Genomic DNA, 21,789 nt, shown 5'->3' on the forward strand with positions numbered 1-21,789 from the left:
AAACACACTAAAAAATGCAGAACAGATTATCAAGATACTATATCAAGTGAAATGTAAACCATTATCTCAATTATTTCCATACATCATTTCTCCTTTATTATAAGGTACATAAATCAGGTGACTTTACAACTCTAAAAGGAGGGAATGGCTGAGAGATTTAATAATCACCATCAAGTTTTATAATAAACCATTTAGTAAGCAACTAGAATGCCCAAGAGACTTGCAAGGATTTAAAACTATTCTTCCACCAATGACTTCACCCACATGGAAAAGTCATTTTTATGCCTATATTACTATGATATGCACTTGTAGTCCACACCCTCCAAAAGATACAGCTCTCCAGTAGGCCTGGGTTACCATGTCATAGCAATGTAGTAAGAAGTTCAAAAGGTAGTCAGCCTTGTAAACGCTATGAATACACATATACCACAAAAAGTTGAATTTTGTACTGAATTGGCCACATGTTCTTGTGTCTGATGTATACAGGCCAATTTGTACCACACTCAGAACAAACATAAAGGAGGAAACTGGGTTTCAGCAGTCTCATATCAACAACAAATGTACCAGCTAAATTCTAATCCCATGAGCTAAAAAAAGTCTAATTTTGAGACTGTGCAACTAGAGTCTATACCACCCCTTAAAAATACAGGTTTTAACTTGGAAAGAAACAAATTCAATATGAAAACCACTGAGGAAAGAAAACCACGGCAGGTTAATAAACTGACTTCTAAAGGATAAATGCATATTTAAACATGCTGCTTTTGGCGACTTAGGTCACAACCCAGGCATTACTTCATTGGAGACTCTGCATATGAATTTCTGTTTTCCTTCCTTTAAAAAAATCATTAAGCGGGCTTCCCTGGTGGCGCAGTGGTTGAGAGTCCGCCTGCCGATGCAGGGCACACGGGTTCGTGCCCCGGTCTGGGAAGATCCCACATGCCGCGGAGTGGCTGGGCCCGTGAGCCATGGCCGCTGAGCCTGTGCGTCCGGAGCCTGTGCTCCGCAACGGGAGAGCCACAACAGTGAGAGGCCCACGTACCATAAAAAAAAAAAAAAAAAAAATCATTAAGCAACTAAAGTATATGTGAAGTAACTTGAATTGCCTAAAACACTGTCTTGACAGTCATTATCCTCTGTAACACATACACTTAAGCCTGAATTGGGCATATAGTGGTATTTTAAGAAATAAAAATTCTGGGGACTTACCTGGTGGCGCAGTGGTTAAGAATCCACCTGCCAATGCAGGCAACACCGGTTCGAGCCCTGGTCCGGGAAGATCCCACATGCCGCGAAGCAACTAAGCCTGTGCACCACAACTACTGAGCCTGCACTCTAGAGCCCACAAGCCACAACTACTGAAGCCTGTGCACCTACAGCCCGTGCTCCGCAACAAGAGAAGCCACCACACGAGAAACCCGTGTACCTCAATGAAGAGTAGACCCCACTCTCCGTAACTAGAGAAAGCCCGTGCGCAGCAATGAAGACCCAACGTGGCCAAAAATAAAGAAATAAAATTTTTTTAAAAAATGAAAACAAACAAAACCACACACACACGGTTGAAAGATGGGCCCTATAGTAAAGATGTTGACGCTTTCATGATTTCATCTGCTTGACAAAGATGTCATGATGTCACTTGGCACATGAGTTTCCTAAGTGGACCACGCCCCTTCACACACTCACCAGTAATTTAGTGAGGAACAGCAAAAGGGGTTCTTATCTAAGTCTCAGGTCTTACAATTTCTGAATTCCAAGTGAAGGGATAGTCATTCACCCTTTAGTTTTCTTGAGAAGCACCAAGAAGTATGTCTGCAAAGGCAGCGAAGGCCTGAAGGATTAACGAGGATGTTAGATGTCTCATATCTAAGTTTTATGAACAGAAAAAAATGGAGGTTTGTATTTATCAGAGCTTAATATGGTATGTTCCAGATTCTGAGAGGACCTGATTACGGAGGCATTTTGGTTTACCTTTTCTGGTTTTCACTTTTTGTTACGGAAATTTTCAGTACATACAAAGTTGAGAGAGTAGTATGATGAACTGCCATCACTCGGCTCCAGAATTAACAATGTATAGCTATTTATAATCTCCCATTCCCACTCCTTTCCTCTGCTGGATTGTTTTAACGCAAACTTCATATATCATATCTGAAATAAGCAGAAAAAATGGTCTGCAAAAACATATCACTTCCTAATCCCCAGAAGCTGTGAATATTACTTTACATGGCAAAAAACTGTGACTGTAACTTTGGATCTTAAGGAGGAATTTATCTTGGATTATCCAAGTAAGCCCTAAATGCAATCACATGAATCTTTATAGGAGACAGGCAGAGGGAGATGAGACACAGACATACCAAGAGGAGAAGGCCATGAGACGGTGCAGAGAGATGCAGCCACAAGCCAAGGACAGCTTCCAAACCTGGAAGAGGTAAGAATTCTCCCCTAGCATCTCAGACGGAGCATGGGCTTGCCTACACCTTGATTTTAGACTTCTAGCCTCCAGAACTAAGAGAGAATAAAGTTCTGTTGTTTAATCCACCCAGTCTGTGTTAATTTGTTACTGCAGTCATAGGAAACTAATACAATATCACGTAATCTGAAAAACATTTCAGTATGTATCTTTAAGAAATAGACTCTTTTTTAATAATAATATAATTATCATTCCCTTTTTTTAAGAGTCCTTTAATTTGTCTAATATCCAGAGTTTAAATTTCCCAAATTGTCTCATAATTTTATATTTATAATTTATAACTTTAGGTTGATTTAGCCAAACCAAGATCCAAACATGGTTATGTCTCTTAAGTCTCAATGCCACTTTTTAAAAAATAATAAATAAAAACACTTATCTGACACTGACTTTGGGAGAAAAAATAATAGTTCCTCTTCCTTGTTTTCCTTGCCACTTATTTCCTGAACAAACTGAATAACTTGTTCTACAGAAATTTCTGCATTCTGGATTTGGCTGGTCACATCTCCATGGTACTTTTTGACAAGGTCCTCTTTTTCCTATGCTTCTTATAAACTAGTAGTCAGATCTAAAGTCTTGATCAGAATCACATTCCGCTTTTTGGCAAGAAACTTCAGAGATGGTTCTATATATTCCCTATTGCATCAAATTAGGGGGCACGTATTCACTTCTTTCTCTTTTTGTAATATTAAGATTGATCAGTGGGTCCTGGGGTTATCAGCCTGATCCATCAATTATAAAGTTCCCAATCAGCATTTGACCTAATAGTTTTCACAGTCACAGATGACCATTCCCTAGATCTGTTATTTCATTAGGGGTAATGAAATGATACTATTTTCTTTATATCATTCCTTCTGCATTTACTAGCTGGAATTCTTCTAAAAATAAGATTTTTGTTCAAACAATCTATTTGGTTACTCTGAAATACAGGGTTTTTGTTTGTTTTTTTTTAAACAGGAAAAGTAAGATAAATGCTTGACAACATCTAATTTTTAAGGTAGTGCCAGGACGGACATCCGCCTCTTGACTACAAAGACTACCTTGTCTGTACTCAATGAATGTAACTTCTCCAGTGTATGCAACTTAGTCCTCAAGTTACCAATTCAAATACTCAGCCTACAATATGAAACCTGTTTTTTTTTGAGATTTATTTGTGCTTTTATTTGCCAGTATAATTTAACTACAATGGCCTGCAAACTTTTCTGATCTAAAAAGTACATTTTACATCACAGTCCAACAAACACACACACATATGTAATATGCATACATAGATGAAAGTGAAACAAAAGAATATGAAACCTATTTTTAAAGAATAAAAGCCAGGATCCAACATGTCTATGTCAATTTGATGTCGATTCTTAGGATTTATGCCCATCAGATCAGTCCAAACTCCTCAACCAACCCCTTCAAACCACTCACCCTGAGTCTACCTGATCCTGTTTCACTAATACAACCCATCTTCTCATTCTGGACTCTGTGCCTTTGGTTCAGTGCTCTGCACACCTGTCTCTAACCCTGCAACCGGCTCAAGATGTCCTCTTCCCCCTCAAAAGTAAACACGCGGGGCTTCCCTGGTGGCGCAGTGGTTGAGAGTCCGCCTGCCGATGCAGGGGACGCGGATTCGTGCCCCGGTCCGGGAAGATCCCACATGCCGCGGAGCAGCTGGGCCCGTGAGCCATGGCCGCTGAGCCTGCGCGTCCGGAGCCTGTGCTCCGAGACGGGAGAGGCCCCAACAGTGAGAGGCCCGCGTACCGCAAAAAAAAAAAAAGTAAACACGCCTCCTGCTCCTCCATCCAGCACCCTCCGTTCTTTTATGAATGGCACAATCCTTCTTTCAGGAGACTGTTCTTTCTCTGCGTCCTAACTATGGATATGTATTTCTAGATGGGGCTGCCAATGACCAAATAATTTGGGCCCCTGGCCACAGGGAAAAGGGTGTCACCCAAGCGAAGTCGACCAGAGGCATTCCTGGGATTCTGAGATGTAGACTAAAAGAAAGTCAGGCCCTCTTTCTGGGTGATCCTTGCCTTTCTGGCGTCATGCCCCCAGCCACGTGGAGGAAACTGACTCAGAGAGAAGTAGGGATAAGACACAGAGAGTCTTGGTGGTATAAGAGTTTTCAGTTTTGGTTTCCAAGACCGCCTTCACTTCTCCCATACCTTTGACCATATGAACCAATAAATTCCCTGCTGTACAGTTTAAATTTCTAAAATTTACAACCAAAGGAATCCTAATATGACCCCCACCATGATTCTTGAAGCCTATGACCACCATGACCTCTACCTTCCTGGTTTCTTGCACTTACTTTCTATACAAATAACACTTCATCACATGCTGTCCTCATTTTTTTGTGTGTCAAATACATATCTGTCACTATCTTTTGTGGCCTTGCAGACATATATCTTACATACCTTTTGAAAGGCCCCCAAACAATCCCTAGAATAGTGCTAATAGAGCTTCAGTAATAAATAACAATTACCATGTATTGAATATTACTTCCATGGTAAGCACTTCACATGAGTTATCTTATTTAACCCTCACGGAAACCTCCTGGGTTGGGCATTATTATTTCCACTTAGAGATAAAGAAGCTGAGGTTCATCATAGGAAAGTAACTGGTGCAAAGACACACATTTACTAAATAGTAAAGCAGGGATTTGAACCAGATTTGCATCCAAATTGCATCCTCTTCCCACCTCACCCATGTTGCCTCCAACAATGATAGAAACTTGCTAATTAATTTACCAGAGACTGTAATTGATCAAAGACCTCCATTTAACCCCTGATTTTCCACTAACCTCAAAGTGCAGGTCCCTTCATCATTAAGAATAACATTAATATATGAATGTATAAATAAATACGCTATATGAAAATAAGTATCTTGAAAAAGTTATAATACAATTTCTCCAAAATTGCTTCTGGCAGCCTGAAGATGAAATCCTGGCATTTCTCTTACAGTAATAGGTAAAAGAATGAATATTTATTTAAGACCACTCTGCCAGAACAAGATGTATACAACTCCCCTGGCAGTGATATTTCAAAACAGCAAAAGGAGATTTGTGAGCACCTGTCAATGTGTAACATGCCTTCAGCTCTGCAACTGCTCACAGGAATAATCCTATGTCATCATTAGACAGTAATGTTATTGAGCACTCCCATGGCTCAGAGGCAAGAACAGAAGCCCTTTAGGAAGAAAACGGCTCCGTCTTCTTAGCTCAGCAACGACAGGGGCCAGAGGACAGGAACAGCAATTTACTGGTAGAGAACCTAAAAGCCACCGGCTCTCATCTCTACATGATCTGCATCCTTCAGGCCAACGTTTTCAATTCCATGCTTGTGTCTCCAATTCCTGCTGGACACATCAACATGGAACTCCCGCTATCAAATTAACTTTGGGGCAATAATAGTTTTTCAGCATCTAGCCAAGTACTTTCCATTGAAAAGTGTCCCATAAACTTGTTGGTGGTTGTCTGTTTCTCTTTTTTCCTTTCTCATTTTTACCACTTTACTTGAGGGCCTTATACCACATACACACTCTTCTGGGAAATATAATGATTGTTCCTAGAAGGCCAGAAGCTGCTATCAAAGAGGCATGCTCCTTATTTATAATTTGGCAACAGCACAGCCAAGGGGAGGGTATGCCTAGCACTCACTGAAGAATGGCAGCATCCTCTGATGGGACAAGACTTTGCTAACTTGCATACTCTGGTCAAAGACAGGCCCTAAAGAATTCATTGCCATCACAGACTCAAAAATACTTCAGATGAGATCGTATATGTGATAGTGCTTTGTGACTCTAAATTACCCCTACTAGTGATGTGCCTGTTACAAAGGCAAAGACCTGGGGAATAGGTAGGCGTATGGTTTGAAAGAACTAACTAGGTCCGAATAGAAGGAAAAAAGAAAGAGAGAGCCCAGAGGATTCAACAGAAAGCCTAGACAACAAAGGAGATGTGGTGGTGGAAAGTTTCAAGTTAGTAAACGCCCACTCAGTTCAACAAACACTTACTGGATGGCAGGCACTGGTCTACGTCTTGGGACACAGAGCCAAAGACAGTCAAAACTAATTCAGCCAAGATCCCTGCCCTTCGTGGAGCTTTATGTTCTTATTCGGGGAGACAGCTGATAAACAATACACATAATAAATAAGTAAATTGTAATATGTTAGAAGATAAGTGCAGGAGAGCAGGGGAAGGGGGATGGAAAGTGCAGAGGGTTTGCAATACTCTCAGATTAAAAGGCATGCCAAAGAGCATAATGAGTCAGATTTCCAATGATGTTCCTCAAAAACTACATTCAAGGGACTTCCCTGGTGACGCAGTGGTTAAGAATCTGCCTGCCAATGCAGGGGACATGGGTTTGATCCCTGGTCCAGGAAGATCCCCCATGCCATGGAGCAACTAAGCCCGGGCACCACAACTACTGAGCCTGTGCTTTAGAGCCCACAAGCCACAACAACTGAGCCCTCGAGCCACAACTACTGAAACCTGTGAGCCTAGAGCCCATACTCCGCAACAAGAGAAGCCACCGCACTGAGAAGCCCGCACACCACAACGAAGAGTGGCCCCTGCTCACCACAACTAGAGAAAGCCCACACGCAGCAATGAAGACCCAATGCAACCAAAGATAAATAAATAACTTTTTTTAAAAAACTACATTCAATTGCAGGAGAAATGAGGAAAATCAAACAGAGCTTGAATGAAACGTGCATAAAAGTTGACAAATCCAAATTGCCTAGGAACATACAGCTCACTTTCCATATTTCGTCTTCTTCACCCTTGTTCAAAATTATTGACACCAACAGGCTACATAACATATTTACAGAGGAAGATATGAAACAACTTAGCCAGAGGCAGAGCAAAGGGAATTATAAGAGACAAGGGCAAAGCAGATGAGAGCAAAAACAGGTGCAAAGCAGTACCTCAGGAAAGGGCTAATTCAACAGGACTTTAAATATGACAATTTTTTCTTAGGAATAGTTGGCTCTAGGTCGAGGATGATATATAAGTTTCATTTCTAGTAACAACCCCACACAGCTGGCAGAGTCCTTCTGGATCCCTGCATTGATAAAGAGTTCTGGGTCCTGTGGGCAATGAACTAGACATTTCTTCCATGAGCTCAAGATGGGGGACTGCGCACACATGCCCTACACTTGCCTTTCCTTCCTTGGTAGAGCTTAGTGCTTTTTAAAAAAAAAAAAAAAAAGCAGTAAACACTCACTGGCCACCTACAATGTGAAGCAAAACCAAGAACAGTGGAGGACTTGGAGTGTAGAGCTTGATCCAAGTCCTAATGGAGTTTATAATATAATTTGGAAGAATAATTACACAAAAGATAACACTAGAAAGCATCACATGACTAAATTCCTAAAATTTCAGTACGGAGATTCAGATGCCAGGAAATTGCTGCAGGAAAAGATAGCCAAGAAAGGCTTAAAGGAGGACACAAGCTCTGAACTAGGCTTTGAATAATTCACATCACTGAAATAACTGGAAAGAGGAAGGACTGGTCCCAGCAAGATGGCAAGTAAGGAATAGGCAGGCGTGCTCAGGAATGAGGAACAGATCAGCATGGCAGCCAGAGCAGAGGATCTAAACAGGGCACCAGATCATAGATGCCTTGAGCATTAGTCAGGGATCTCCAGAGACAAGAGAACCAACAGGAGACGTATATATAAAGGAGATGTGTGTGTGTATATATAGAGACAGATAGAAAGGTTTATTATAAGGAATTGGCTCATGCAATTATGAAGGCTGAGAAGTCCCAAGGTCTGCACTCGGCAAGCCAGAGAAGTAGGACAGCTGATAATATAGTTCAAGTCCAAGTTTGAGGCCAAAGTCACAGAAGATGGATGCCCTAGCTCAAAAACAGGCAGAGTGAGCAAATTCTCCCTTACTCAGCCTTTCTGTTCAATTCAGGTCTTCAATGGATTGAATGACGCCCACCGACAACGGAAAGGCCATCTGCTTTACTCAGTCTACCAATTCCAGTGTTAATATCATCCAGAAACACCCTCACAGACACACCCACAATAATGTTTAACCACATCTCTGGGCACCCTGTGGCCCAGTCACGTTGGTACCTAAATTTAACCATCACAGCTTGAACTGAGTCATTATCCAGTAGGCAACAAGGACCATGATCAGAGACATGAGCAAAGCTATACTTTATAAAATCAAACTGACTGTGGCATGAAAACGGATTACAGAAGGAAAAACTGGAAGCAAAAACAAGGTAAAAAAATGTTATAATTGCCCATGTGATAATAAGAGGCAGACCATCAACGACAAACACGTACAGGATTCTATTCAAGATGAGGTACTCTGCTAGGTGATTAAGATGAGCTACTCGTGTCACCCTACAGTTTAATTTGATGTCAGGATCGAAATGGAGACCTATGCAGCAGGACTGGAGAAGCAAGCCTAGGATTCCAAAGGTCATCAATGAAGATGCAGATTTAGGGATTACCCATATAGGGAAAGGAGCCGAGTTGACAGTTTGCTTCTGGTGTGCCCATCCTGACAGAAGCCCGCAGGACAGCAGGTTGAATCAGTCAGTCTTGAGTCAGGAAGCCTCATCAGACCAACTCGTTTTTGTGATTCACTGGGGAGGAATGACCACTCCTAGGTGGCAAACTAATCCTAAAACATGATCAAGAGGTGGGATTACTTTAGAGGAAAAAAAGGCAGGAGGCAACACAACCAGCCTGCAGACACCTAAACACAACTTACAAGCTGATTCATCAAGAGCAACTGCAGGGTCCACTTTCCAAATCAGACACACAAAGTCTTCAACAGGAACCCAGTGGAGAAGAACAAGGAGGAAATTGAGAGACGGTCAAACTTCATCAAGCTGATAAAAGATTAGCATTAACCATTAAGTTTCTAATACAACTCAGGTAAATAGCAGGTTATCTGGTATTTCCTGAAGTAAATCAAGATCAATGGAAGTCCTACTGTCACATTTTTCATAAGCATTTAAATTACTGCATCTTGCTTAAAATAAGCCAAAGTGAAAAATAAATAAAAATAAGCCAAAGTGTAAACAGTCTGCAATATACACAAACAGGAGAGATTTTAAATATTCAACTTACCAAAAAAGTGACAATGTTAGCGAACAGGCAGTAACCAAGACTAATACATAAGGTATGTTGCATCTTCCCACGAAAAAAAATCAAAAGTACTATATACAAATGATGAAGTTTCTCTTGTATTCTAAGAAATTCTTTTTTTATGAAAGAATTTTTCATACAAAAAATATCAAGAAACATTTTTCCTAATACAGTAAATATGGGCAGCATCATCTTCATTTTGAGGATGCACAAAGTTTCATGCTAAATGACCTACTGACGATCTTTTTTTTTTTTTTTGGCTGCGCCATGCTGCATGCAGGATTTTAGTTCCCTGACCAGGGACCGAACCCGTGCCCCCTGCAGTGGAAGTGCAGAGTCTTAACCACTCAACCACCAGGGAAGTCCCGATGATCATATTTTTACAGTATAGCTTACATCACTTATGCATAAATACACACATGTATATATATGTCATATATATATACATATAAGGGGTGTATATGTTTATATTGTACAGATATTTATATTTGTTAAGATACTTTTATACTCATTCTGATATATTACAAAGAAAATCATAAATGAACTCCAAGTACAAGTTCCATGAACACAAACAAAGCAGAAGATACTCATCTTGAGGAATGCAATATAATCTTCTAATTGAATGCTTATGAACAAAGCTTGGACTCGATGAAAATATTAATCAACTCTCTAAGATGGTCAATAAAAACTTTGCCACAGGAATTTCTGAAATGTTCCTCCTTCAGTGAGCGTGGGTCATGAAATTTAGCCAAAGTATCATATTTCACATTTGCCACACACAGATGAGTGAAATCAGTTCCTGGGACTTTCTATAGGCCTAAAGATCTTAAAATTGATCCATGACCAATATTTCAACAGAGGTAAATTTTCATACAAGAAGAGGAGCTAAAATACACTCACTCTGCATTCTGCAAAACCTGGTGGATTCTCTGAACTCCTTAATAGCATGTCCTAGAATAATGTTCTTAAAAAAATTTTTTTTTAACTATGCTCCATAAAAAATAATTAGCAGCTCATCCGACAACTGCAGAGTATTTTTATAGCTGTTATCGATTACTAGGTTCTCTTGGGGAAAACATTAAAACCAAAAAGAACCTGACATGTGAAGAAATGAGGTAAGCCTTACCTAAAAGCTCAGCGCCTTCTGTTACTACGACCTTTTGTTTCACGGTTGGGTCATGTAATAATAATTTCTATCTTCAGTCCAATACATTCAAAAAAAAAGCTATTAATATAATTTAAAACGTAGGGACACTATTAGAGGAAGTGTAAATTAGAGGAATTTAGCATTTTCATACCTCTGACTCTTTCACAAACCTTTCCTACACAAGTATACAAAGATAGACTTTAAAGGATGTTCTCTAAAGCACTAGTCTTACTATAGAAAAATGGAAAACAACCCAAATTTCCAACAATAGGAAACTGTTAAAATAACCTGTCATGCAATACTATACAGTATGATCTGTATGTATGGTCATGGGAACATTTTCAACACCAATTAAGTTAAAAATAAAAACGAAGTTGAAAGTTGTTTCATATTACCCCACTTGTTATTAACAATCACAATAATATATTTTAATACAGAGAAATTTTGGGGAAGTTTCTCTAGAATACAAGATCACAGTGCACTTTATCTTTCAACATTACATATTTCTGTGATGTTTGAATGTTGAATAATATGTATTGTGTGTATAATCAGAAAAAATAAAGTTTTATTTTAAGTTAGTGATATAATTGGAGGGGAAGTAGGAAAAAATTTTATGTATAAAGAAAAGGGAAGGGGCTTCCCTGGTGGCACAGTGGTTGAGAGTCCGCCTGCCGATGCAGGAGACACGGGTTCGTGCCCCGGTCCGGGAAGATCCCACATGCCGCGGAGCGGCTGGGCCCGTGAACCATGGCCGCTGAGCCTGCGCGTCCGGAGCCTGTGCTCCGCAACGGGAGAGGCCACAACAGTGAGAGGCCCGCATACCGCAAAAAAAAAAAAAAAGAAAAAAGAAAAGGGAAATCTTAGGGTGTTAAAAACTTTTCTATTTTAGCTCTACAATATTCTCTACAATATTATCTGCCTCTACCTCTCTTTTGGAAGACAGCTGTTTCCTTATTCTCAGAATTTCAAAACTGAACAACATACATAGACATTGGAAGGGCCCCTTACCATCTCCCGTTAGTAATAGCTTATAGGGATAAAAGTTTAGGCCAAACTCCAGTATTTATCAAATTCAACACTGTCAGTTCCTGAACAGTTGCAAACAAACTGCAAAGGTGTCTCTAAGTTATTTCAGAATTAACCAAAAAAAAAGAAGAAAAAAAAGGATTCTGCAGACTCTGAAACTATTTGAAGCATTTTCATGATGGAAATATGAGGAATTAGAGATAGCTACCTACTTTTGAATCCACAGCCCTGTAACCTATTCAAACATTGTAAAAACTAGATGGAAAGGACAAGAGAACAGTGCCTGGAAAGGTAACTGAGGAATCACAAGCATGGGGGAAATTTCCACCTGCCTGGGGAAGGGTGTGAACCTGTGCTGGGAGAGGGGTGTCTCCACAGTCATGTGACCTTGGCAAAACAATTAAACTCCTCTACCACAATTTCCTCCCCTGCAAAATCAAAGGACGGAGAGAGAATAAACAATCTCTGTGGTCCCTTTCAGCTCTAAAATTCTGAAAACAAAGCTTTACTCTTTCCTTGCCAAAGGATATCTTAAATATATATATATATATATATACATATACATATATATATATATATACACACACATGTACATAGCATAAAATGTAAGGTATAAGGTTATAAGGTACACGGCCAAAAACAGCAGGCGCCTGCCTGGCTCCTCCCCAAGCTTGAGTTCCACTCTCCAAAAGAAGCCCCTTCAATTCTTTTAGATGTTTCTTCTAGTAATTACTTCCATATTTGTAAATCACACATTTAGATTACTATTTTCTGATTTTTCTCAATTTTAGACCCTACCAAAAGTTCCTTATGGCAACTATTGGGGCATTTATCACCTGTCCCACCTCCTGGGGTGCAGCTACACTGTTGAGATGCAAAGGATATAAAGATTATATGCATGTACACACATGTATAAGAACGTGTTTCTATATAGTCCTGTCCCCAGTGAGCACTCATTTTGATTAATGAGAAATAAGGTCCCATTCTAAACACTGCACATCTAAACACTGCACAAAATGTAGCAGAGAAAAAATTAAAAGCCTGGCGTCTAAATCAGAGAAGTCCTGCATTCGGGTCTGAGTCCACCACATACAGGAACGAAGTATGCACCTGAAAATTCCTTATTTTCTCTGAATCTCATCTATTTTCCTCCTGTGTAAGCTGAATATAATACACCAACTACAAAATGGTTAAAGCACAAATACGGTATACCTGTGAAAGCACTGTTACTCATAAAGCACTATAAAAATGTTACTTTCCGTTACTGTCTTCACTAAGAGAGCCCTATAAATGAAGTACCTGAAGTTGCTGGTCCCTGTTCTCCTATGTAGGCTAAAAACTAAGAGTCAGAAGTCACTGAGAATAAGAGTGAAATAGATGTAGATCATGTTCCAAGGCCAGAATCTGAGGGTCCAGCTCTTCAAAGGGTCTATGTATTGCCCTATGAGACAAATGCACACAGAACAAAGATTGAGCATCTCAGCAGGGATCAGAGAAAGCAATTGTTTCATATTTGCAGAGAGACAGAGCTTCCTTACCAAATTATCTTTATAAAAGTAATACAAGGGGACTTCCCTGGTGGTCCAGTAGTTTAGAATCCACCTTCCAACGCAGGGGACCCGGGTTTGAGATCCCACATGCTGCGGAGCAACTAAGCCCATGCACCACAACTACTGAGCCCACGCGCTCTAGAGCCCATGCGCCACAACTAGAGAGAAGCCCGCGTGCCTCAATGAAAAATCTCACATGCTGCAACCAAGATCTGATGCCGCCAAATAAGTAAATATTTTTTTTAATAAATAAAAATAAAATACAAGAACATAATTTCAAAGGTCACTCCTCAGGCTTCTTCTAATATGTACCTCTGTATTTCAAAATAATTTGTACATCTGCTTTTTGATTTGCAGACATAATCTATTGGCTTCCTATTACAACAGAAAGAACTTTGCAGAGAAAGTCTTTTGGACCAAATTTGGGAAGTTATCATGAAGAACTGTCCAGCAATGCATTACCAACACTACAGTAAAACTGTCCTCTCATTTCTGGTCTTCAGAGGCCTACATTGAAAGTGATACAACCATAGTGTCTCTATTTAGAGGCAAGTAGGAAGCTAGCTGGGCAGATAGATCTAGATTATGAGACCACTCTAAATCTCTCTCTGAATCTAGTTCAGTGATACTCAGTTTCTCTTGTCTTTTCCACATGCCCCACACAGTTTAATCCTGTTCCTAAAGCTACAGGTCAAATGACAAATGGGATCCCAAACTTAACTTATTTCAAGACAAGCATGGAAACAATTCTATGAGCTGTGCAGAAAGGGGGTAACTGGAACTAAAAGAAACCAGCCTTTAATTATCTGAAAAGTTATCTAAAGACAACAAATATGCTGCACTAAAAAGTAAATTTATGGACTGAATCTGCTGCTCCATTTCTGTCCAGAGAAGACCACTAAACTTCTCCAGATGTGGTCTTGGGCTGTGGTACGCTACATTTGGGCAGTTTCAGGGAAAACATCCTGTCTAGTGCCAGGTGTACAAGTGAGCTTGAGGTCAGGCAGGTGACCCTGCTGACCAGGCATGGTACATTAAGGAGAGGAAATCTTTTCCCTCGCTAATCAACAGGGTAAAGGTGATTAAGCAGGAATTATTTTTTCAATGACCTACATAATTTCATCAGGGCTGCTGTGGCTATTAGCAGAGAGCAGCTGACTTTCTAATGAGATGAATTTGATAGCAGGGCCCTGCCAGAGAAGGCAGGGAGTGGGCCCAATCTACAGGGAAGCAACAAATGGTGCGCATTGTTTACTACTCCTCCCCAGGGCTGTCTCTCCTCTGTTTTGGGCTCCTTCCTTCCACGGGGAATACTCCCCACCCTGGGATGCCTAAGGCTGTAGCACCTGCTGAATGGTGGAAGCCGGGTCTATTTCTTTTTTAATTTTTATTTTATATTGGAGTATAGTTGATTTACAATGTTAGTTTCAGGTGTGCAGCAGTGTGATTCAGTTATACAAATACATACATCCATTCTTTTTCAGATTCTTTTCCCATTTCGGTTATTACAGAATATTGAGTAGAGTTAGTTCCCTGTGCTATACAGTCCTTGTTGAATATCTATTTTACAGATAGCAGTGTGTATTAGTCCAGCTCTGTCCCACCCACTTGGATCCACCCATTCTTAATAAACGCGAATAAATTAGGAGTCTGGGATTAACATAAACCGGGTCTATTAAGAATGGATGGATCCAAGTGGGTGGGACAGAGCTGGGCTAATTCATCAGAACTGCCCACGTGATTCCCAAAGTCCCAAGCAAACAAGGCTACCGCTGCCACCAACACCTCTCTCTGGCTGGGCTTGAGATAGGACAGCAGTTAGTTCCACTCCCTACCAGAAGTGGAATTAACAAGGGACCTTTGTTAAGGTCGGAGCAGGACGCGCACGCGCGCACACACATACCATCATCATCATCAATAACAACCACGACTTGAACGCAGTTTCATTAGAGAATGTGACGAAACTGAGCAAGAGCCACCCAACAAGTGAGTCCTAACACCAGGAAAGCGCTGCAATCCTCAGAGTGGCACCGCCTCTGCCTCTTGTGTGAAAGCGAGGAGGTCGGGAGAGGAAAACTGAGCCCCAGATCTCTTCGCCTTCGCCTGTTCCTCCGGTAGGATCCGGCTCTCCGGCCCCAAGAACCAAAAAAAGGGTGGAGAGCCCAGGTGCCATCCTCCTCCGTCAAAACAAGCTGGCTCTTTCTCCCCCGGGATCAGTCACCGAGTCACGCCCGGTCCAGCAGCTCTGGGAGCCCCCTCCTCCCCGCCGTGCCTCGGCCCGACACAGCAATCTTGTTTGGGATAGTCCCAGCGGGGCCCCCCCCCTCACAATTCCTGCTCCTCCCGCCAAGTCGGAGAACACAGGCAAGGGATACTTCTGCTCTCCGCCTTCCCATAAACCCTAAAATAAAATAATCCCTCAAGCGCAAATCTCAGATCCGCACGCCACGTACCTGTCAGCGGCCGCGGCTCCTCCTCCCGGCCCGCTGCGGGACTCGCCAGGGCTGTCCGGGGACAGTCCAGAAAGTTTGTGCCACCACCGCGCTGGGCACCGCGAGGAAGGGGGAGCGGACTCCTCGCCGGGACCGGGACAGTCCGCTCTGCGCCCCGGCCGGCGGCCGCTCTCACGCCTCGGCCCGGGTCCTCCCCACCCAGCTCCAAGTCTACAGCGGCGCCCCGGTAAGAAAGTACGAGGTGGGAGAAGGTCGGAGCGCAACTTTCCGACGGTGCGTCAGCCGGTGGCGGAGCCGCGCCGCTCCTGGGCTCCCCCGCCCCCCAACCCGCGCACTCGGGGGAGCGCGGGCGGGGCCCGAGCCGAGGCGGGGCCCGACCTGCCTGGCCGGCCCAGGGGAGCTCGCGTTCGGCCCCGCCCCTGCCCTCGCCGCTAGCCCCGCCCCTCTCCCCGGAGGGGCGGCCGCCAGGTGCGCGGGGGTCAGGCTCAGCTGCGAGGCCGCCCCGGCGCCCGTTGCCAAGGTGAAGGAGGCGGAGCCTCTGAGGGAAATTTTCCACCGAAACTCAAACCCCGCGGAATGGAGGACACCTCGCCCCTGGGGACTCGCCTGTCTCTGGAACTACACCCCTTCACGAACACACACACACACACACACACACACCACGTTTACGGTCCTGCCAAAAGGCTCATTTCTTGAGTTCTGCTGAGTGGAGAAAGTCAGACATCTCCACGCGGCACGCACCCTGCGAGTATAGGTGTACGTGTCACAATTCACTGGTAATTTTCCCCCTGAAAATGAGGGCTCTTTAATTGGACAGTTATACAGCAAAAAGAAATTTCCCCAACTCTCCCCGGGAAATGGGAGAGCAGGTTGGGAATCCGTTTCCCTACCACCCCGAGTATGGCGGTGGCCCTTGGCACTGCCTCGTGTTTCGCCGTCCTTCCCAGAGCCCAGACCTCGGACCCCGGCCGGTCCGGCCCCGCGTTTGCCGGCTGCCCTCCATCAGAGACTTCGCACATTGCCAAGCTGGTATTACCATCTCAACCTCCGCATTTCTCCGCCTTCCACACCTCTTGCATGCTTGGGTGGTAAAGTCAAGGATCTGCTTTCTGAACTTTAAATCCAGGAGGGGGAATCAAATTCTTGGTTAGAGGCTCTCTTGGCAGTTTCAGAGCCCTGTGGTTGGTGTGGCTGAAACTTGAGGTGAGCCGCAGTCTGAGCGGGTGTGGCGGGTGTGGAGCTTTTCGTACCGCAGCAGCATCCTGCTGGGGCCTCACCAAATTCTCCTTTGGAGGAAGTATCTTCCTCCCTCCATTCTCGATGAATGGCATCCGAAAACAACCAAAATCAAATTTACCTAGTTTCAGGTTCTCTTTTGCAACCATGGCAATCAGAGGATGCAAACTTCACACTTCCTGCTCTACCACTACTGCTATACTTGATGACGGCAGCAGGAATGCACCTGCTGCGAATAACTCTCAGCCTTCACCAGCCTTCCACCTATAACAAGTGCAAGACAGGTGGCTCCTAAGTAAAAACTGGGGAAGGACAGGGAGATAGAAGAGTAGGAGCGGGGAAGTTCTGCCCAGCAGGTCACCTGGGCCTGTTCTAACAACTGGGATGTGGGGCAATCATTTATTCAACCAATATCGATTGAGTGCTTTTTGCATGCTAGACATTCTTCTAGGGGTTGGGGACACAGCAGAGAACAAAAACATAAAAATCCTAGCCATCATGGACCTTACCTTCCAGGTGGGAGAGACAGATGATAAAGAAAATATGTGCCTGCAATATGATTAGAAATGCTATGGAGTAGCACAGGGAGATCAGCTCCATGCTTTGTGACCACCTAGAGGGGTGGGATAGGGAGGGTGGGAGGGAGACGCAAGAGGGAGGGGATATGGGGATATATGTATTCGTACAGCTGACTCACTTTGTTATACAGCGGAAACTAAAACAACATTGTAAAGCACTTATACTCCAGTAAAAATGTTAAAAAAAAAAGAAAAGGAATGCTATGGAGAAATATTAGGCAAGGGTGGGACATAAGGAGTTTGAGGGGTGTTCTTTTAAGTAGGTGATCAAAGAAAACCTCTGGAGGTATTTAAGCAAAGGTCTGAAGGAGGTTGGGAAACAAGATAACTGGGCAGACAACTTTTGAAGCAGAAAGCACAGCAAGTACAAAAGCCCTGCGGCAGGAATATGCCTGAGTGCTCTGGGAGCAACCAAGAAGCCAGAGTGGCAGAATGGGGAAGTCAGAGAAGAAGTAGGGGTGGCAGGCCAAATGAGGCCCTTACTCTGCGTGAGTTGGAAGCCACTGGAGGGTTTTGTGTAGAAAAGTGTCATCTTCTGACACACTATGATAGGACCACTTTGACTGCTGGGTTGACAATAGACAATAGGGGGTAAGGGCTGAAGCAGAGACCAATGAGAAGGCTATTGAAATAATCCAGGAGCGGGCTTCCCTGGTGGCGCAGTGGTTGAGAGTCTGCCTGCCAATGCAGGGGACACGGGTTCGAGCCCTGGTCTGGGAGGATCCCACATGCCGCGGAGCAACTAGTCCCGTGGGCCACAACTACTGAGCCTGCGCGTCTAGAGCCTGTGCTCCGCAACAAGAGAGGCCGCGACAGTGAGAGGCCTGTGCACCGCAACGAAGAGTAGCCCCCGCTCGCCACAACTAGAGAAAGCCCTGGCACAGAAACGAAGACCCAACACACCCAAAAATAAATAAATAAATTTATAAAAAATAAAAAAGAAATAATCCAGGAGCAAGAGGAGAGTGATTGGACCAGGGAGACCAGGGAGATAGGGGTGGCGGTGATGAGCTGTCAGGACTTCCTCACAGACTGGATGTGAAGGAAAGAAAGCAAGGAGGACTCTGAGGGTTTTGGCCTGAGCAGCTTGGAAGGTTGGACCTGCCATAACAAAGATGGAGAAGGCTTCAAAAGGAGAAGGTTGGGGTAAAATCAAGAAGGCCAAAGGGAAGACCAGAAAGAAAGCACACGTGATTTGAATGATCTTCGATTTCCTCAGCTTATAAAATGAATGAAAGAATACCTACTTACTTCATTAGGATTGTTTTAAGGATGACATGAATTAATGTAGTGAAGCGTCCAGCACAGTACCTGACACCTGGCAGCCACTTAAGAACGTTCCCTCTGTGCAAATATGAATTCATATATATCCATTATGCCCCAGAAGTAAAGGAAAGGGAAAGAAAACAGGAGAGAAAGGACAGGAAATGAAAACAGAAGAAATAAAGTCCAACAAAGGTGCCTAATGCAAATTGATGATAGTTTCTCCTAAATTCTGCTTCCTCAAGGGGACACACTAAAGTATCAGAGTTTGCTAGTTTGGGAAAGGAGTTTGAAATATGAAAAGTTGGTAATAAAGCAGAAAAAAATACCCACAACATAAACAAAGAATTTCAGTTGCTACTCCTTATAAAGCATTCTTACAAACAAATAAGAAAGACAGAAGAACAGAAAAATAGTCAAGGGAGATGAACAGAGAATTCTAAAAAAAAAGCCAATATTCTATAAAAAGTCCAACCATATTAAGTAAAGCTAGAATGAGAGGCAATTCTTTTTTATTTATAAATTTGACAAAGATTAGAAAAAATAATTATGCCTATTGTGGATATTGGACAATATCATACCATGCTGAATGGAGTATAAATTACAATAATTTTTAGCCATTGATGTCTAAATCATTAAAATGTATATACTTTTTGAACTAGAAATTTAACTTCTAAGAATTTATTCCAATATTCAAATATTTGCTAAAAATTTACATATAAGAATGTCCATTACAATGTTATTTAAATGTAGTGAAAAAATTAGAAATATCCCAAGTATCTAACAAGACAAAATTATGGTAAGCGTAAGCACAATATGTTATGGTTTAGCCATGTTAGAATATTATAGGCAGATTTTTTAAAACATTGTTGAATACCTATTAAATGGAATATGTTCACAATACATTAATGTATAAAATAAGCTTGCCACAAAACAGTATGTAAAATATGGTTCTCCTTTAAAATGTTAATAACTGTTATCTCCATACTAGGATGACAGTTTATTTTTATTCTCTTTGTGCTTTTCTCTATTTCTAAGTGTTCTGGCATAAGCAGGTATCCTGTTCTCTTAGGAGTGGAATTGCTGGATGACAGGCTGTATATATTATTCAGATTTAGTTAATACTGTCAAACAGTCCAAACTAGCTATACCAATTTACACTCCCACTGGCAATGTATGAGTTCTGGTTTGAAGATACATTTTTTTTTGAGGATGCATTTTTAACAGCATACATCCAGTAAACAGCCATTGATTTGAACCCTACTGCTTTAGAAGTTACAATAATTAAGATGTTAGAACAAGTACATCAGTTGTGAAAGAGTATGTTAGTAACAATATCAACCATTTCTAACTTGTACTTTTCATTAATTTATCTCATTTTATTTTTACCCTCTTTAAGTGTGTTATATACCCTACGTTAAAGAACTAAAATTAGATTTGTTTAGTGCAGAAGCAAGACAAGATTTCCTTCTTTTTCTTACCTCCTTTAGTCCCACTTAAAAATGTAATTATGTCTTAAATTGTACTATACATTTCTCAAACTAGTAAATATTTAAGATACCAAAAATCCATGCTTATATGAAAAAGGAGAGCAATATCTTACTAACACACGCATACTTGCACACACTCTTCTTTCACAGAGCTCATAAGACCATAGTCCATATCTCTTTGAGGAAACGGACAAAGGGTATCACCCTCTGTTTAACAAAAAACAGAAATTAAGGTGTAGCATAGGGAAGAGAGCAGTCTGAGATGAGTACATCAAAACGATCCCTTCATTGACCCAGATACCTTGGAATCTAAACTAAAAATAGCATGAAGACATTATCATTTGTAATCAAATTAAATCTAAATTTAAATTAGCTTCTAAAGTTTCTTTTCTTAGAAAGAGCTCAGAAATGAACAATGTATATCCTATTAGAATATTAATTATCCCGTCAAATTCTTTTTTCTAGCAAATACCTTAACAAAAACCCATTGCTTTTGAATGGTCTTGTCTCCTATAGAAATTGTCAAGTGGTCAGGGTCTACTGCACTGATGATGTGAGGCTTATTTATTATTAAAACTCTTCTCAAATCCATCTGTCTTCTCTTTTAAAGTGAATCACCATAGCATGTTAAGGGCCCAGGCTCTGGAGCAGGTGCACCTGACAGACGTGTTCAAAATCCAGCTCTACTGCTTTCCAGCTATGTGACCTGGATCAAATAACTAAGTATTCTTACTCATTTCTTGTTGTGCCTCAGCTTTCTCTCTAAAAATAACCATCATGGTACCTACATCATTGGTTTGTAATGAGGATTGTATATCTCTATCTCTTTATATTTTCCTAAGCACAGTCTACGGCACATAATAAACACTCATTAATTTAGTTTTCAAGGCAATTTCTAGGAACTTTATCATAAAGAAATAATTCTAAACATGAAGATTTATGGACAAGTATTGTCATATCAGCAAGATGTTATAATATCAAAACTTTGGAAACAATTTAACTGACAAATAGGGATGAACTAAAATAAATTATATTCTATCCAAACATAGTTTACCAAATAGTATGATCTCAGTTTTATAAATACTATAAAATAGGGCTTCCCTGGTTGCGCAGTGGTTAAGAATCCGCCTCTCAATGCAGGCGACACAGGTTCGAGCCCTGACCCGGGAAGATCCCAAGATCCCACATGCCATGAAGCAACTAAGCCCATGCACCACAACTACTGAGCCTGCGCTCTAGAGCCGGCGAGCCACAACTACTAGCCCGCGTGTCACAACTACTGAAGCCCACGTGCCTAGAGCCCGTGCTCTGCAACAAGAGAAGCCACCGCAATGAGAAGCCTGCACACCACACCAAAGAGTAGCCCCTGCACTACTAGAGAAAGCCGCACACAGCAATGAAGAACCAAAGCAGCCAAAACTAAATAAATAAAATAAATAAAACTGTATATAAAACTATAAATCCCTTGGTACATT

At 41.9% G+C, this 21,789-nt stretch overlaps 1 protein-coding gene across 1 annotated transcript in view; it reads right to left on the reverse strand.

The window, feature by feature from the left end:
• Positions 1–16,766, reverse strand: part of LOC149749213 (uncharacterized) — a 34,586-nt gene extending 17,820 nt beyond the window's left edge. Inside the window, exons 1-3 of the mRNA XM_089911273.1 lie at positions 16,638–16,766; positions 15,748–16,285; positions 1–13,185 (exon numbers count right to left, since the gene is read on the reverse strand). The exon at positions 1–13,185 is cut by the window's left edge and continues 17,820 nt beyond it. Coding sequence (XP_089767399.1) covers positions 13,091–13,185; positions 15,748–16,285; positions 16,638–16,766 — 762 coding nt within the window. The 3' untranslated portion in view covers positions 1–13,090. The remainder of the gene's footprint in view (positions 13,186–15,747; positions 16,286–16,637) is intronic.
• Between the last annotated feature and the right edge of the window lie 5,023 nt (positions 16,767–21,789).

This window comes from Delphinapterus leucas, chromosome 5 (assembly GCF_059928025.1).
Source record: "Delphinapterus leucas isolate spDelLeu-1000000601 "Yukka" chromosome 5, BTC_Dleu_Yukka2, whole genome shotgun sequence".
Taxonomy (NCBI): Eukaryota; Metazoa; Chordata; class Mammalia; order Artiodactyla; family Monodontidae; genus Delphinapterus; species Delphinapterus leucas.